The sequence below is a fragment of the Sphaerodactylus townsendi genome, linkage group LG13 (assembly GCF_021028975.2).
Source record: "Sphaerodactylus townsendi isolate TG3544 linkage group LG13, MPM_Stown_v2.3, whole genome shotgun sequence".
In the NCBI taxonomy this organism is placed as follows: Eukaryota; Metazoa; Chordata; class Lepidosauria; order Squamata; family Sphaerodactylidae; genus Sphaerodactylus; species Sphaerodactylus townsendi.
Window position 1 is genome coordinate 48,472,546 of NC_059437.1, and position 19,136 is coordinate 48,491,681.

Genomic DNA, 19,136 nt, shown 5'->3' on the forward strand with positions numbered 1-19,136 from the left:
TACCTGCTTTTCTATGCCGAAAGGAGTCTCAAAACAGCTTCCAGATTCCTTTCCCTTCCTGTCTCCACAACAGACACTTGGTGAGGTGGGGAAGGGGGGGGGGGCAGTGAGAGAGTTCAGAGAGAACTGTGACTAGCCCAAGGCCATCCAACAGGAATGTAGGAGAGAGGAAACAAACCCAGTTCACCAGATAAGAGTCCGCTGTTTATGTGGAGGAGTGGGGAATCAAACCCGGTCCTCCACATTAGATCTCGTCACTCTTAACTACTAGACCACACTAACTGTCTGGTAACAACTTGAGGGACTCGAAATTACAAAAAAAAACAAACCAACCAAACAAGGCTGCGTCCCATGCTCCAAACCACAATGAGATAATTCCCAAACTATGCACTTCAAAAGGCATATAAGTTTTTTATAATCACGGGCAAAACGAGCCAAAACAAAGTGGGTCAGGAACCCCCAGGGTCTTTGCTCTGTTGCCCCATGTGGTGAGGTGCTGGAATGGCAGAACGGAGGACCCCTGGGGCAATAACTGTGTTGTGAATCTCCATGTTGGCTCCACCCAACTGTGCCTGCCCAATTTTGATTCCCGGCTCCTTCCCTGCCAGCCCCAACAGAGGGATGGGCACTGTTCTGAGGGGCTGTTTGAGGGCTAAGAGCGGCTGAGGCCATAGCCTGAAAGAGCAAAAGGTGTGAAAAGAAGCTCACCTGTCTGACAGGCTGGATCCCTGAGGAGACTTGCCTTTTATGGCGCATGGGTGAATGCCAAGAAGTCGATTAAGTCCCAATTTGGGAACAAGAGCTCTTCTAAAGATTTCGTATTTCCTGGATGGCTCCTTTCCCACTTGCTCCTGGTTTGGGAGCGCCATGAGGAAGGACCGAGCTTCTATGGCATTGCGGCAAGATCAACAGGAGAGTGTAGTGATTTTGGAGGGGGGGGGGAGGAGAAGCCACCTGCATGGGACGGATGAAATCCATCACACCGCCCCAGGGCCTGACATCCGGTGGAACTTGACTGACTCCCAAGCCCGGCTGCCAGGACGGATTGCTCACTCAGTAATTAAACCATTTGATAATAGCAAACATGCATAACGCACGTTGCTGAAACGTCTAACAAAACAGATGAGCTTATTTACATCAACAAAAGGGAACACGGCAGCATGAGTGACCTTATCTCATCTGGCTATTGTTGTCCACATTAATTGATTTATAGATACTTAGTATATATTGTTTTACTGATTGCTGTAAACCGCCCTGGACTTTCCAGGGAAGAGCAGTAAATAAATCTAATGATAAAGGAATAAATAAATAAACATGCTATGAAAACAAATCACAGCCCCAGATAACCCCCCAGGATTTTGTACCCCTTGTTCCCCCCACCTTAGCGGTCCCAGGAGGGGAAGACAAGGAAAAGTGAAGAACAACAGGTGAAGAAGAAGAGTTTGGATTTATATCCCCCCTTTCTCTCCTATAGGTGACTCAAAGGGACTTACAATCTCCTTTCTCTTCACCCCTCACGACAAACACCCTGTGAGGTGGGTGGGGCTGAGAGCTCCGAAGAGCTATGACTAGCCCAAGGTGGTCCCCATAACATCTGAAGGACCTACCGCCTCCCTCCAGGGGGAGGGTTTAGTGACTGGACGCAAGGAGCTGTATTCTGGAACGTTGTATTTTATGGGGTTTTTTTTAGCTGTTTAATTCTAATAGAGCCGTACGTTTCTACTGTAAATTATTGATGTTGTACTCTACTTATATGATGTTAACCATCCAGAGCCCTTCGGGGGAGGGCGGTATACAAAATTAAACAACAACAACAATAAGGTCACCCAGCTGGTATGTGTTGGGAGTGCACAAGCTAATCTGGTTCCCCAGATAAGCCTCTACAGCTCAAGTGGCAGAGTGGGGAATCAAACCTGGTTCCCCAGATTAGAGCGCACCTGCTCTTAACCACTACACCAAGCTGGACAGGGTGGGAACGGCAGCGCGAGATGGACCCCAGCCATGTCCGTCAAACTTTTTTGACGATCTATTTGGCTTATTTCCAAGGCAAGAGATGAGCAGAGGTGGTTTGCCAACACCTGCCTCTGTAGAGCAGTCCCGGTGGTCTCCCATCCAAACAGTAACCAGGGGCAGGCCCTGCTTAGCTTCTGAGATCAGATGAGACAGGCCATCCAGTTATGTGCAATGGAACATGGGATACGCCCACCTGGACATCAGGACCCCTTAGGACACAGGTGTCAAACTTGTGGCCCTCCAGATGTTATGGACTACAGTTCCCATCATCCCCTGCCAGCATCATGCTGGCAGGGGATGATGGGAACTGTAGTCCATAACATCAGGAGGGCCACAAGTTTGACACCTATGCCTTAGGAGCTCACTGTTCCATTCTGGATTTTTTCAAACTGATCGGCCTTCCCTGCCTGTGCTCTCCCTGCCTTGGAAACGTTTTCATTCTTTTTATTTCTTCAGTCGGCAAGACCTATGTCCCATTTCCCTTTATGCCCGCTACTTGCCGGAGGCATCGTGTATCCAGCTTTAATTGCTGTGGGAAACTATTTTTGTCTGAAAAGCGGGATAAAAATATGCTGGCGAAGGAAAGGGGATGGGCCAGTTCCAAGGACGAGGCAGAGGCAAAATGACACAGTTATTCAGGGTTAGAGGCTGCCGCTTCCGGATTGGGGAAATCCTGGAGTTTTAGGGTTGGCATCTGGGAGGGTGCAGTTTGGAGAGACACCTCAGCAGGCTCTGAGGCGGTACAGACCATCCTCAGAGGCCAACATTGTTCTCCAGCGGAACTGATCTCTGTAGTCGGAAGATCAGATATAATTCCGGGAGATCGCCCGGCAGCCCTGGAGGCTAGCAACCCTGGTTCGGAGAATAAGAATCCCTCCACGGGAGGGGCTGACAGAGGCAAACCGCTCTGGGGCCTAGTGTTTCACCCAACGCACAACCCTGCTCCCAAACCAATTATTTCTGTACTTTTAGCCATTTTCCTCAGAGATGTTTTACAACAGGGTGTCCAACCCTAGCCCTCCAGATGTTTGTGGACTACGATTCCCATCAGCCCCTGCCAGCACGTGCTGGCAGGGGCTGATGGGAATTGTATCCCATGAACATCTGGAGGGCCAGAGTTGGACACCCCTGTACAACATCTCACCGAAGTCACATGTCACAAACAAGAAACTGACGGGAGCCGTTTCAAGTAGCTGTCCAATGCATTTTTACCCCACCTACAGCCCAAGTTCTCCCCTTCTCCATTTCAGCCTCACGACCTTGCAAGGTAGGCGAGCCCAAGTGAAAATGACTAGCCCCAGATCACCCAGGGGCTTTTCCCACTGACAGAGTTGAACTGGTTTCTACCTAGGTTGACCTCAGTGAATCCCCACTGCCACCGAGCTCCACATTGTTTTGTCTCAGTTCCTCCCGCTCAGAACTGCGACATCCTTGTCGCAGTTATGAACTACACTTTTCTGCCGGAACAAGGTTGATACCGCTTCGAACCTTCGAAGTGGGGAAGCATCGAAACGACACCTCATCCGTTCAACCAATCACGAGCCGCTTTTGTGGCATGCGCAGAACGGGAGAGCCGTGGTGGGCAGAAAGCGCATGTAACTGTAAGCGGTAAACTGTAAAAAAAAAAAAAAAGAACACTCCCGTTTCCCGCCGCAACACAAGCGCCAATCACAATCGAGGAGCGAAACAGGCACCAAGATGATCCCGCCCACTTAGCTCGGTTCCAGGGGGACAACTCAGTTGCTGTGGGGACAGCCTGGAATCGCCCTCCACTGAAGGGAACCGAGTTGACCTTAGCTCCCTTCTGTAGTGGAGAAAGCCCCCCAGTGAGTTTAACAGCTATGTAGGAATTTAAGCTCAGGTCTTCCGTGTCCAAAGCCAGCCAGCCCTGCACCACCAGGCTGCTCCTTCAGTCGGTGGAGCCTCCGTTGGCCAAAGGAGCAGCCTGGGAGGGCTGCTGCCAGGTGCCCCTCGGCCCAGCCCCACAAGACTGCTCCCTCGGCTGGCGGAGGCTCCCCCAGCTGAAAAAGCAGCCTGGCGGTGCCAGACCGAGGGGCGGCCTGCAGCAGGCTCCTGCCAACTAAGGTAAGTGGGGCGCAGGGGTGGTGGTGGTGGCGCGTGGGGGGGGGGCGGAGCAGGTGTTGCCCCAGGTGCCATTCCCCCCTTTACAGCTCCGGGTGGGCATTTCTGAGGAACGGAGAGGCCAATGAGAAACCTTCTGCATCAAAGGGAGAATCGGAGAAGGGCAGAAACGGTTCACCAACCCTTTTCCCCTCCACCTGAAGCCACTGGGAGGACCGGGGAAACCAGACAGGAAGACAGGACAGGGAAATAGCCAGTCTCCCCCTCCTCTCTAAAGCTGTGGCTATGCTGAACTCCGTGGCTTTGTGTTGATGTGTTTGGGGCTGTGTAGGGATGGGTGGAGGAAGGGGAAAGTGAGGATGGGGTATGAGTCTGAAATTGTGTGCATCGAGGAACGCTGCTGTAAATTTCGTTGTGCATGCACAATGACAATAAAATGCTTATGCTTATGCTGAGTTTCCAGCTTCTTCTACATCCAACACAAAACAGCCCCGAGAACTCAGCACGATCGTATCTCGCAACTGACCGTGGAGAAGGGTACTGATTGGGCGACTGAAGATTCTGCTCGATCCGCCTGTAGTTGTGGATCTGCGTAGGGACCGGGATGGGGACCGAATGCCCGTACTTGCTGCCCGATGAAAACTGGCCAGGCCTGCTGTGGAAACAGAACAAAACACGGAGAACTGTTAGGGAAGGCCTGTCTGATCTCATCACGGAGCTGTCCCACCCAAAGCAACCCAAGCTGAACTTCCTACCTGCTACAAAGCTGGTGTGTGTGTGTGCGTATAGTCAAAGGACCCAGACTCACACGGCCTGACTTTAGCTGTAATGACACTCCAGGCCTTCCTGCAGTGGCCCCGCCTTCCTGACCCATGCTTTAACTGCTGTTTATAGAAGAAGATGATTTTGGATTTATACCCCACCTTTCTCTCCTGTAGGAGACTCAAAGGGGCTTACAAGCTCCGTTCCCTTCCTCTCCCCACAACAGACACCTGGTGAGGTAGGTGGGGCTGAGAGAGTCCTGAGAGAACTGTGACTAGCCCAAGGTCACCCAGCAGGAATGTAGGAATGGAGACACATCTGGTTCACCAGATCAGCCTCTGCCACTCAGGTGGAGGAGTGGGGAATCAAACCCGGTTCTCCAGATTAGAATCCACCTGCTCTTAACCAACTATACCATGCTGCACAAGCTCGAATGCTTCTGCCATTTATTTTTAAAAAATGATTTCTCCAACCCTCCATCCTGAACATAAAAAGGTAGTATCTTAGGTAGCGTCTACCCAGGTGGCATTATTATGCCCTCAGACTATTCATTGCAAGTAGGGGGGGGGGGGGCTTTGAAAAATAAAGCCATGGGAATAGATGGGAAAGTGATGCAAGGGATCAGTAACATCAAGCTGAGCAAGCACCTATTCCTACACGTGGATTGTATATGCCAGTGGTGGCGAACCTTTTCGAGACCGAGTGCCCAAACTGCAACCCCAAACCCACTTATTTATCGCAAAGTGCCAACATGGCACTTTCACCCGAATACTGAGGTTTTAGTTTAGAAAAAACGGTTGGCTCCAAAGCGCACGTCACTCGGGGAGTGAGCTTGGTGGTAGTCGGTGGCTTTGCTTTGAAGCAACCGTGCAACGCTTCCAACGGGTGAATCACGACCCTAGGAGGGTTTACTCAGAAGCAAAACCCATTGCCAGCAACCGAGCTTACTCCCAGGTAAAAGGATCATGCTTTCATGGATCATGAAAATCAGGATCATGAAAATCAGTAGGGCTTAACAGGGTTAGCTACACTGCTTCCCCAAAACTAGGTCTTAGGTTTAATGCTAATGATCTCCCTGAAATAATTGCACTGTTATCACATGACCAACTCTGTGCACGCGTGCCCACAGAGAGGACTCTGAGTGCCACCTCTGGCACCCGTGCCGTAGGTTCGCCACCACTGGTGTATGCCATTCACGGTAACTTGTGAAGCTGGCTCTGCTCTTTGCAAGGGAAGCGGGAGAGACGGGTTTGGTGCCACCGGCCCCACCGGCTTTCATCTTACCCTGACGGACTGGGAGAGCTGCTGTACGGAGGCGAAGGAGACGGAGTCCTCCCCTGACTTTCCACACCTGCTGAAGTCACCAGGGAACTCCTGACACGAAACAAAATGAGCGTCAGATGTTGGGCTATGCGCTGTGCGTGTCGTTGCTTGAAACAACAGTGCTGAGCCCCAAGCTTCTAACTGAACGGGGAGTCTAACGTATCTTTAGATGGACTCGCACGGAAAGATTTCACCATAAGAAGATGATAATAATAGGAGGCTACTCATTCACCTCGAATTATCTGGGTTTGGAGCCTTTGTTTCCCTTTTCTTACCACTCACCAGATTTCCTGCTCCTTTCCAGCAGTTGGGCATGTTTATGATGGAGGAAAAGGAGGAGGAGGAGACGAAGAATTTGGATTTATACCCCCCCCCCTTCCTCTCCCGTAAGGAGACTCAAGGTGGCTTACAAGCTCCTTTCTCTTCTTCTCCCCACAACAGACACCTTCTGGGGTAGGTGGGGTTGAGAGAGTTTACAGAGAACTGTGACTAGCCCAGGGTCACCCAGAAGGAATGTAGGAGTGCGGAAACACATCTGGTTCACCAGATAAGCCTCAGCCACTCAGATGGAGGAGTGGGGAATCGAACCCGGTTATCCAGATTCGAATCCACCTGCTCTTAACTATTACATCACTCTAGCCAGGTCAGCTCCCCTGAGAAAAAAACGGCTACTTCGGAGGATCGACTTATACCCCACTGAGATCAGTCCCCTCACCAAACACAGCCCTCCCAAATCCCCACGGATTTATTCACCTGGAGTCAGAAACCTGAGGCTAAGTGGCCCAGCAGTCTGACAGCATCAGGTAGTTTGGGGTTTTTCCCCCTCCAAATGGTTAGAAATTAAAATGAAGCTCTCCCTTACCCGCTGCACATCAGGCTGTCCTGGATGGCTTTCCCTCCGGCAGCTTCCACGACGATATCACCTAGGTTTCAAAGAAGTTCAGGCAAGGGTTATGTTTCGGGTCCCCCTGTTTCAAAATTTAAAGTGCAATCTACCGTGTTTCCCCGAAAATAAGACAGTGTCTTATATTAATTTTTGCTCCCAAAGATGCGCTATGTCTTATTTTCAGGGGATGTCTTATTTTTCCGCTCCACAGCTGCATGCTCTGGTGTTCTGTTCGACAGGCATGCTTCCAAACTAAAACTTGGCTACGTCTTACTTTCGGGGGATGTCTTATATTTTGCACTTCAGCAAAACCTCTACTACGTCTTATTTTCAGGGGATGCCTTATATTCGGGGAAACAGGGTAGCAAAGGAGAAATTGTTTAGAGAACCCATGTAGACTCTGCCACACCTCCTACTGCATGGTGAACTCCACAAAGCGGAAGGGGAGTCTCTAATTCAACCACTGTTCATTCGCCATACTAATTCAACTGCAGGTAACTCTGGCTTAGCTCTTACAAGAATTTTATTGGAAGACAGGGTTCCTTGTACATCTGTGCTGATAGCTAAATATAATAAGCGTAGATCCATGCTAAAACAGGGAGCAGTATTAGATCATGGAGACTGGAATAATATTGAAAGTTGAGGTTTCTTTTACCATGGATTGCTGTATATATGTACAATTTGAATTCATCTTTGTTTTCTTTTTGCTGGCTTTGTGGCCATTATAAACTATTGGATTTGATTCGGTTTACAGAGCCCACTGATTTCAATTTGAGAATTTAAGCACAGGCTTCCTTCCCACCCACAAAACACAATGAGCCTGGAAAAGGTCCGGCGACAGTAAGACGGTGGCCAAACTGTTGTGTTTGCTACACAGTTGGCAAACACAAATGGGGCTGAAAACAATATTTGTTACTGAAGTGTGGCGGAGTCGAATGAAGTCCTCCCTGGACTGCAATTGGTTAGGTCCCTTCCACACATGCAGAACAATGAACTTTCAACCAATCCACTTTCTCAATTGTTTGCAAGTGGATTTGGATATTCCGCACAGTTGCAAAGTACATTGAAAAAGGATTGAAAGTGTATTGTCGAAGGCTTTCACGGCCGGATTCAACCACAGATGCAGGCGAAACGTTAGGAACAAGATCCACACAGCCCGGGGAAACCCACCACAACTGGATTGAAAATGCATTATTCTGCATGTGCAGAAGGGGCCTTGGAGTAACTGATAAAAATTGTGTAGGTTCAAAAGTGCCTCCCCCCCAATTAACTGGGAAGTAGATTTTACTACCCATGCCCCCCCTCCCCTTGGCACTGTTACATTGATTTATTTCATTTATGCTTTGCCTTTCTCCCCAGTTGGCGACCTAAAACTGCTTCCATCATTCTCTGCTTCATTTTATCCTCACAACAACCCGGCGAGGTGGGTTGGTGCATGACTGGCCCAAAGTCACCCAGACAGCTTCTAGGGCAGAGTGAGGATTTGAACCTGGGCATCCCAGATAGTACTCCAGCCCTCTAGCCACTACACCATCCCATCTCGCTTTAATACAACTCGTCAGCATTAGATGCATGAAAATGTGTGTCTGGATGGATGAACCAAGGCGTAAAACTGCATGAGCACAATTTAATTGGCATTTGCTAGGGAAACCCAGACTTGCCCATAGGTTAAAACAAGGAACCTTCCTAGATCAAGTTCTGCCATTGCCTTGGTTTTGCACCCAACGTTCTTGCAAACGTGCAATCCAGTTGTTTGCCAAGTGTCCTTAGGACAGAGTGAGTGAGGAACTCAGCTACCTGGCTTCTGTGCAGAACAGAAAGAGATGGACTGCTTTCTCTCTCTGTCTCTCTTTTTTGGCAGGGAACTTTGGGAATACGTTGCACCAGCTTCTTCTATTAGCTAATGCAAGCATTAAAAGGCAAGAAGCATTCCGCTCTTTCCATTTGCTCAGCTGCCGTTCCGCCCTTAATGTGCTGTTAATAAAGATATCTTGCTGTTTGTGTGAGCTCGTGTGTTTTGATCAGAGGAGGTTTTTTCCAGCTCCTCTGCCAAGTTCTCCACCTTCGGGTCAAGCGAATGAGGAGATTCAAACTTCAGGAATTAGGGGGCTGGAGATTAGAGGGCTGATCAGTGCGCCCTTGGCTGTGCTTTAAGGAAGATTTGCATCAAAGATCCTTAGCGGAGTTATACCCTTCTAGGTCCATTGAAGTCACTGTGCTCAGAAGAGCACAAAACCGTTTAGGATTGGGCTGTTAATCCCAGTAGGAAAGCTGGTACAACTAAATACCCAAGCAACTCCAGTTTTCCCAAATTCCACCCTGCCCCTGGGATGTTAAGAACAGAGGAAAGAATTTTCTGAATAACTCCATGGACATCATATCAATGCTCATAAAAACAGAGGCACTTCTGTAGAAGAAGAAGAGTTTGGATTTATATCCCCTCCCCCTTTTCTCTCCTGTAAGGAGACTCAAGGGGGCTTACAATCTCCTTTCCCTCCCCTGCCCCCCTCAACAAACACCCTGTGAGGTGGGTGGGGCTGAGAGAGCTCCGAAGAACTGTGACTAGCCCAAGGTCACCCAGCTGCCATGAGTTGGAGTGTGCAAGCTAATCTGGTTCCCCAGATAAGCCTCCACAGGTGAAGTGGCAGAGCAGGGAATCAAACCCGGTTCTCCAGATTAGAGTGAACCTGCTCTAAACCACTATGCCGCACTGGCTTGGTTTCTGCAATAAGCGACCACGTTGTTGTTTTTTTAAAAAAACCCACACACACACACATGCATGCCACTTTTCATAAGCAAAGGATTTACTAGAGAAGGAGGGGTAGGCTTGTTCATCTTCACACCAACCCTCTGAGGAAGGCCATCATTATTCACATGTGACATATGGAAGATATAAACCAAAACAGAGTGATTTGCCCAAAGCTATTCAAGCAAATTATTGACTGAACTGGGATTTTGTCTGCGAGAGCAAGAGGCGGAATAGGTTCTTCTGTAATTACAGAAATGTGCACAGACATGCAAGACTAAGGTACTAATTTTCCTATCTATGGGAAAAAAGTGAGGATTATCCTAAGGGCAGATATTCAAAGGCTGATAAAAACACTTGGGTTTTGTTCCGTTTCAGAAAAGGGTTCTGATTAGGGATACGTAAGGCAAATAGAATGTTTCCCTGTGCAATACTTTGCTGGCATTTCAGTCACAGAAACCTTGTTCAGGCACTTGGGACGGCAATAACCCTCCTTTGTGTGCTGAAGACCTAGACCAGGGCTGAGGGGAGTGTGCGTAAGCACAGAGATGCTGCATACAAACATGTTTGCGAGTTAGGTTGCTGTGGGTTTTGCAGGTTGTATGGCCGTGTTCCAGTAGCATTTTCTTTTGAGGTTTCGCCTGAATCTGTGGCTGGCATCTCAGCCACAGATGCAGGCAAAACATCCGGAGAAAATGCTACTGGAACACGGCCATACAACCCGGAAAACCCACAACATTCTGGTGATTCCGGCTATGAAAGCCTTCAACAATGTTTGCGAGTTGCTCAGTATTCAAAACAGGATGCCAAGTGGGTGCTTCACCTGCATGTCGAGAATGGGCAAGTCTAGCTCACACCAGACACCATGTCTTGGATGCCACGCACGTCTGCTCCCACGGCCCCCCTGTTACCCCCTGTTACCATACCGCCCCGGAGCCCCTCGGGGATGGGGCGGTATAAAAAATCTAATAAAATAAATAAATAAATAAATAAATAAATAAATATATTCACAGGTATCCCTGCCCGCATTCCAGCCTAAAGGATGATGCTGGCATTGCAGAGATGGGGATTTTCTTCCAAGAACTGATCTTCGCGTACATCGGTATTAAAGATTCCCTACCCAGCCTCTTGCAATATTAATAAGCAGTCTGAGCTCATTTCCCCCACATTATTGAGAGTCTACATCTCCATCCTGGGTAACACCTTACTTGAAAACTGGGCTGGTACCATAACGAAGTCCTCGATGTCGCAGGAGGAATTCTTGCTGCTGCTTCCTGCTGACTCCTTCGACCCGTGCAGGAAGCCGGGAGAATCCTGGGTAGGGGAGGCCAGGACCTTCTCCTGCAGATGGTGCATCTCTGCGAGGGACTGTGAAGGGAAGGGATAAATAAGACTGAAAATGCACGCAGCCTTTGACCCAACTCGTTCATCGTTCCTCCGGCTCTGCTTGATTAAGCCGTATCAAGCGCTCCATAAATGAGATGCTGCCAACATGTCTAAGAAACAGTTGCTCCTTTCAGAAAAGGTTTTTTTAAAAAATAAAAAGAGAAAAGCTCCAAGAAAACTCCAGGGCAAAACAACGGCATTTGAGTTTCCTTAAACCAGCGTGCTTCTGCCAACAGAACACTCCATGCGAAGCAGAGAAAGGATCTTTTGAAAAGGTAACGTGCAGTTGTTTGTTACGAGCCTATAATTATGCTATCAGTGACCTATTAACCATGCGAGTAGCCATAAAGATGAGTCTCTGTTTTGCGCACAGGTTCAAGGAACCCCGAGTTCCTGTTTTACTTTTCCTGAGAGTCAGTTTTCTTGGGTGGGGCTGAGAGAGCTCAGAAGAGCTGTAACTAGCCCAAGGTCACCCAGCTGGCGTGTGTGGGAGTGTACAGGCTAATCTGAATTCCCCAGATAAGCCTCCACAGCTCAGGTGGCAGAGCTGGGAATCAAACCCAGTTCCTCCAGATTAGATACACGACCTCTTAACACTCCTACGCCTCCCACACATATTTACTTTATTAAATACTTTATTTTCTGTTAAATAAATCTTTGTGGTTCATTTCCATCTGAGTCTTCTCTGTCAGCCAAATGTCCAAGGAAAAGTGGTCTCAATTTACCTCACTTATAAGTACAGCCTTGGTCAAGCAGCTTTCCAAACAAGAGGCCTCTAGAAAACACATAGCTTACAAACTAACAATCATTTACTCAAAGCTCCCCCACCCTTCTTATTTGATTGTGGGTGGTTGTTTAAAGAACCTACAGGAGAGACCAGACCCCATAACCTCCACAGCATCACATGCAGAGAACACCAGAGGCGAATCGAGGGGAAAATGTAGCATTTTCCACCCCTTTCCTACCATGACCAAACAACTTTTTTTGCACCAGGTCTTGAAGTCAGTGTATGGGTCCGGGGGGGAGGAGGCGGGGGGGGGGGAATTTTCCAAACACACCCCCACGTGACTAAATGGCTACAGCCCAGGGACATTTGACCCTATATGCCCTCCTGGGTGGTACGCCTCTGGAAAAGAAGAAGAGTTGGATTTATTTTCCCCCTTTCTCTCCTGCAAGAGACTCAAAGAGGCTTACAAACTCCTTTCCCTTCCCCCCTCACAACAAATACCCTGTGAGGTAGGTGGGACAGACAGAGCTCAGAAGAACTGTAACTAGCCCAAGGTTACCCAGCTGGCGAGTGTTGCAGTGCACAGGCTAATCTGAATTCCCCAGATAAGCCTCCACAGCTCAAGTGGCAGAGCGGGAAATCAAACCTGGTTCCTCCAGATTAGAGTACACCTGCTCTTAACCACGACGCCACTGCTGCTCTTAACCACACACTTTCTCTTAACCACTACGCCACATGCAGGGTTTAATGATATAATGGATATGGTAGTAGGAGGAATTCTAAAGTAGAGAACCCTTCCCAAAACATGGGCTCCAGCTGGTGGTAGCCCTTTGATTTTCAGGAACGCAAGTGAAACATCAACGTAATAACTTTGTTTGGAAACGCCTCCAAAGTGTTGTGCTAAATTACAAGTGAAGCAACTTCAACTATACCCTTGATCAAAACCTGATAGGACCACCAGGGGTGAGATAACAGTGCTTTTGGCTGCAAATTAGCCATCCTTGATATACACAAAACCAAAGTTGCTCTCCCTGGCGGATGCAGTTTAGCGAGAAGCACAGCAAATGACCTCCAAGCAATTGGCAAGGAGATGCTAGAGGTCTCTGTGCATGATTCGCAATTGTTATCTCAGAATAAGCACCCTGGCCATAGTGACCTACAAAAACTTAGCCAGAAAACAAGCCCCGGCTATGTTTTTGAACTCTCAAACTGGCAGCAGCTACCTAAGCCCAGTGCCAGTTAGAAAAGCAAGATGCCAACAGCATTACAAATGCCCTCTTGTCCATTTCACCTGCTAAACAAGCCTTCCCTGGCATTTCAAAAGGTCTCCAAAAAGGTAGGTTTTTCCCCCACTAATGCCCTCTGGAAGCAAGCTTTCAAAGTTTAGTCGACTGGTGGAATGCCTGACCTTTCCCCTTCCAATAAGCCAAGTCATTTGCCAAACATAACTTTTGCTCTTTCAGGAAACCTTGGAAGGCAAAGCTATCAGACCCAACTAAACTATTACAGCTAAAGTCAGGCCGTGTGAGTCTCGGTCCTTTGACTATACACAGCTCCCACATATTTGGCAGAGTCCTGGCAACGTAAGAAAAGCCCTGCGGGTTCACTCCAAAGTTCATCTAGTCCTGCGTACTGTGTCATAGAATCATAGAGTTGGAAGGGACCCCAAGGGCCATCAAGTCCAACCCCCTACCATGCAGGAACACACAATCAAAGCACTCCTGACATATGTTCACCCAGCCTCTCTTTAAAACCCTCCAAAGCAGGAGACTCCACCACACCCTGAGGTAGTGCATTCCACTGTCGAACTGCCCTTAATGTCAGGAAGTTTTTCCTGGTGTTTAGGTGGAATCTCTTTTCCTTCACCTTGAGCCCATTATTCCTGGTCCTAGTCTCTGGAGCAGCAGAAAACAAGCTTGCTCCCTCACCAACATGGGATCCCTTCAAATGTCTAAACATGGCTATCATGTCACCTCTTAACCTTCTCTTCACCAAACTGAACAAACCCAGCTCCCTAAGTCTCTCCTCGAAGGGCATGGATTCCAGACCTTTGACCATTTTGGATGCCCTCCTCTGGACCCGTTCCAGCTTGTCAACATCCTTCTTGAACTGCGGTGCCCAGAGCCGAATGCAATATTTATATGTATGCATGTATGAAATTGCTTTATACTGAGTCAGAAAACTGGTCCATCAGATTCAGAACTGTCTACTCAGAATGCCACTGGCTCTCCAGGGTCTCCAGCTGAGGTCTATCATATAACCTACTCCCAGATTGTTTAACTGGGGATGGTAGGGACTGAACTGGGACCTTCTGCACACCTAGCAGATGTTCCACCCATGAGACAAAGCCCCTCCCCAGGTCTTTTAAGAGGAAGAATCATTTGGTATCTAACCACACCTGGTCTTCTAACTTCTTATCGCTACATTCTGGAAAGAGCCATTCTAAGTAGAAAACAAGATGGTCTTTGGCAGAACAGCCAGCACCAAGACCGAAGGCAGAACAGCCAGCCATTAGAAATACCAATCAGAGATTCTAGCGGTGCGGACGTACCACCAACATATTTATTTATTGGTCTATTGCATTTGTATCCCACCATATCTCCAAAGACTCAAGGCGGCTCACAATAGAACATACTTCAAAAATATAATAAATACTATAATATATAAAACATTTAAAACATCATAATACGTAAGTTTAAAAAACAAAATACAACAAATGGCGGAAGAACCCAACACAAAATGGCGGAAGAACCCAGCACAAAAGATGCTGCTGTACTTACAGGGGGAGAAGCTAAATGGGATGTGGATGAGCTGCTGGAGGAACTCCCGGAGGCCGAGCTCGGGTACGAAGGCATTGGCACAGAAGCAGCTGCAGAAAAAGAAAGAAAAAGGTCATACTTCCAGGGTCACCAATAGCTGGAGTAGCGAGGTATTCGTAGTGTCCTCAAGCCAACAGATTCACCTCAGATGTCAGGAGAAGTCATTTGATAGAGCCGTGGTGGCGAACCTTTGGCACTCCAGATGTTATGAACTACAATTCCCATCAGCCTCTGCCAGCATGGTCAATTGGCCATGCTGGCAGGGGCTGATGGGAATTGTAGTCCATGACATCTGGAGTGCCAAAGGTTTGCCACCACTGTGATAGAGGAAGGGGGAAAGAAATTAAACTTATTGGTACTGTGAAAGGCAGCCTTTTTCCTCAGGCAACTCACTCACTTAACAGTAAACTCACCACGGCGTGTCATTAGAACAAGCAATTTGATCCCATAGATTTTCTTTTGCTACCAAGCCTTCTTCTGAGGGAAGGAACCTTCCTGTGATTCCAGAAGCTCAGAAAAAGGGGAAAGGTCCAAGCAATCCAATCCGCAGCTGAATATAATTACACTTACCATTATGAATTTTAACCTCAGATGTGAGTCAAGTCCAGGAGCATCTTATGAGACCAACAAGATCTTTGGAGTATAAGCTTTTGAGAGCCAAAACTCCTTCATCCAATACAAGAGAGCTGTGACTCTCTAAAGCGCGTAAGTCAAAAACCTTGTTGGTTTCTAAGGTGCTACCAGAATCAAATTTAGCTCTTCTACTGTTGCCCTCTGAAACCACCTCAGGTGGAAAAACATCAAACTATTGCTATTTATTTCGAAGCCAAGACAGTAATTTAAACACACAGGGTTGAGATAGTCAATAAAACACACTGCACCTTGTCTTTTCCCGGTGCTGGCAGAAAATTACTGTCCTGGCCCCAACAAGCTAAAGAAACGAGATACAGTTTCTTTGGCTTATAAGAAAATAAAAGCAAACCTTACAATAAAAAAACACACCTTTCATGACTTTTTTTAAAAATGAAGGCTACAATTAAAGTACTTAATATTAGCACTCCCTGTCTCTGAGGCTGTGGTTTAGCAATCTGCCTTCAGCATCTTTGACTATAAAGTGTAATCCCAGGATCAGACAGCGGTTGGATGGGTTTGGGGATAATCCCAAAGCAAAGGTCGGGAACGCTCGTTTGTACCTGAAGCACAGCCAAAATGAAAACAGGGACCCAATTTACGTCCTAACCAGACCACTGTTTTCATCTCATGTGGCGGAGAAACACGTTCCCCTGTACATACATGACCTGGTTAGCTCAGGCTAGCCCAGGAGTCTGCAACCTGCAGCTCTCCAGATGTTCATGGACTACCAATTGGCCATGCTGGCAGGGGCAGATGGGGATTGTAGTCCATGAACATCTGGAGAGCCGCAGGTTACAGACCCCTGGGCTAGCCTGATCCCAACAGATCCTAGAAACCAAACAGGGTTGGGCCTGATCAGTATTCAGATGGTAAACTGCCACGGAAGTCTATGGTTGCTATTTAGACGCAGGCAATGGCAAACCACCTTTGAACGTCTCTTGAAAACCCAACAAATGACCCTACATAAGCTGCAAGTTGACAACAGTTTCCTCTTCCTACCAGGCACAAGGAAGTAGTGTATGATTATGGACCTTGTGTACAAGCCTCCACATAGACCTTTGTAGTAATGCACCGCTGACCCAGCAGCACCGTGGTCGAGCGCTGGAACACCTACGCTCCTACGGCCTTCTGGTCGCACCGCACCCCCACTCCTCATCCCCCTATGAGTCACGGGTCGTGAACTGTCTGGCTCAGTCACCGGGCGCAGGGACAATGGTCTTGCCCCCAGGTGAGGATTAGGCTCAGACGCTTACGCTCTCCTCTCCGCACGTAGCCAGGTGAGATCATGCATCACATGATGATCTCCCGACCTCCCGCTCTCCCGGAACTCCCTCCGTTCCTCCCTTCTACACACCCCCGATAGAATCACAATAAAAGGTGCCAGGAACCAGCACGCGGGAGACTCGCTAGGAACACGGACCTCCGCGCTCCCGCTGCTGGCGATCTCCACCAGATGTTATCTCCGCGTCTCGTCTCGTTCTTGCGCTGACCACGTGGGACGACTACAGACCTTGTCCCATGTGTGGTGGGTGCATGACAGAGAAAGCCCACCAGCCCCCACACAAACGGTAGGGCCAGACCTGCAAAGTGCAAGAAGGAAGGTCTACACAAAATAATCTTATTTCCTGGGACAGAATCAGCATATCTTAAAAACAGCAGACATCTGGCGTTAAAGAAAAGGCGCAAATTAAAGAGGGAGGAAATAAGAGGCCCAGATTTTGTTTTTCAAACAGTGCAATTTATTAAGTTTGTTAAAGAGATTTGAATACTGGCTGTTGTGGGTTTTCTAGGCTGTGTGAGCGTGGTCTGGCAGTTTAGGAGCTAAACTACCAGACCATGAAAACCCACAATAGCCAGTTGATTCTACCCATGAAAGCCTTTGCCAATATAGAGATATAAATAGTTCTGGATCCTTTACTGTGATAGGATATCTGTTTTTTCCATTTTATATTGATTTTCATAACTGTAACCTTGTCGATTCAAATTTCCTATTACAAAAATAGGTACCACACTATTAGACTTTCATTTTTGTGAGGCTGCATTTGAAATGAACAAAGATCAACGGTGGTTGGTAGTCCTTCAGTAGCAGAGATTCAGGAAAATGGTGTCCTGCTTCTCAGCTATTTCCTTGTGAGGGGAAATAAAAAGGAGAGCATGGCATACAATCCCCTCATTCCATGTGGGGAAAAATCACATTAAACAAAAATCTTCTGAGAATATATATTAGAGCTCTCTCTCCTTTCTACAGAATATGTCGGCCTCCTTGCAGTGATGAAAAATGGACCCCGGAGTCACATTCCACTCATGTTCACATGATCAAAAACCAGTTCTGGAATAATAATACATAAGCTTTTTCTCACCATCCTCTCTCAGAGAAAATGTGCACACAAGTTGAACTGTATTAACATTTTGTTGAACCGAACCTACTATTTGTGTGGAAAAAATGTCTTCCCACATATCCTACTGTGCACCAAACAAGCTCCCATGTATAACACATGCTTAGTATAAGGTGACCAGATGGTCACCTTCACGAACCGGGACAGGCGGGTGGGCGGCCACGCGCGCAGCCACAGGAGCGCACGGCCTTCTGGGGTGCTCCTGTTTCCCACCCTGTGACCGGCCATGCGCGCGCGGTCGCAGGAGCGCACTGCCTTCTGGGGCGCTGCCGTTTCCGAGCTCCCCAGAAGGCCATGCCCCTGCGGCTGCGTGCGCAGGAGCGCGCAGCCGCAGGAGCGCACTGCCTTTTGGGGCGCTTCCATTTCCCGCCTTGTCACAGGGCGGGAAATGGCAGCGCCCCAGAAGGCTGTAATGGCGCTTGCGGCCGCCTTGCTGAGGAGGCTGCTGCGCTGCCTTGCGCCCCAGAAGGCAGTGCGGCAGCCTTCCAAAACCCAGGACATTGGAAAAAACCCGCAGGACGCGGGACAGGTTGTTTCAGGGTGGGACTGTCCCGCCAAAAGCGGGACGTCTGGTCAGCCTAGCTTAGTAGCAATGTTTCCTTCCGAGGATGAAGCCATCTTGGAAATGCTTTCCCAGACCACTATGAGAAAGCTGACCCTTGAAGACTGAGCCTTGACCACCAACAATTATCCCCAGAGCTGTCTGGAGGATACATGACATGAAGACTCTGGTGTACAAGAGGACAATGAGTCAGATGGGGCAAAGGAAAGACAACGTGGGAAGAGGACGCAACAGGGTTCTAATTGTGCCTCAGAGCAAAGAAGAGAAGAAACTGGCCAAAGGGACAACTAGCAAAGGAAAGATCAAAGGAGCGAAGGGCCGGGTGTGGTTCTCTTCTTGGTTTCATCCTCGTGACCACCCTGCAAGGCTGAAAGAAAGGAAGGGCTAGCCCGAGCAAAGTTCACAGCAAGGGAGAACTTCCTGCTCGTAGTCCAGAAATCTAACCTCTCTTATCACGTTGACACATCACGTTGATTCATTGTGCAGAGAGAATGGGCACAAGTGTGCTGCCTAGGGTTGCCAGCTCTGGGTTGGGAAATACCTGGAGATCTGGGGGGTGGGTGCGGTGAGGCTTCAAGGGGTATAATGCTGTAGAGTCCACCCTCCAAAGTGGCCATTTTTTCCCCAGGGGAACTGATTCATGTTTCCTAGAGATCAATTATAATCCCAGGAAATCTCCAGCCAACACCTGGCGGTTGGCAACCTGACTGCTGGCCACGCCCCCCAAGGCAATTACCAACTTTGCACAGAGCTTATGTGCGGATAAAGTTCCTGTGCATATATACCCACACTATGATCAGC

The 19,136-nt window shown here is 48.4% G+C and overlaps 1 protein-coding gene across 1 annotated transcript in view; it reads right to left on the reverse strand.

The window, feature by feature from the left end:
* The window catches only part of ULK1 (unc-51 like autophagy activating kinase 1), a 32,615-nt gene extending 17,827 nt beyond the window's left edge, over nucleotides 1-14,788 (reverse strand). The window contains exons 1-5 of the mRNA XM_048514243.1: nucleotides 14,706-14,788; nucleotides 11,021-11,180; nucleotides 7,043-7,103; nucleotides 6,142-6,231; nucleotides 4,622-4,750 (exon numbers count right to left, since the gene is read on the reverse strand). Coding sequence (XP_048370200.1) covers nucleotides 4,622-4,750; nucleotides 6,142-6,231; nucleotides 7,043-7,103; nucleotides 11,021-11,180; nucleotides 14,706-14,780 — 515 coding nt within the window. The 5' untranslated portion in view covers nucleotides 14,781-14,788. The remainder of the gene's footprint in view (nucleotides 1-4,621; nucleotides 4,751-6,141; nucleotides 6,232-7,042; nucleotides 7,104-11,020; nucleotides 11,181-14,705) is intronic.
* Nucleotides 14,789-19,136: the final 4,348 nt, after the last annotated feature.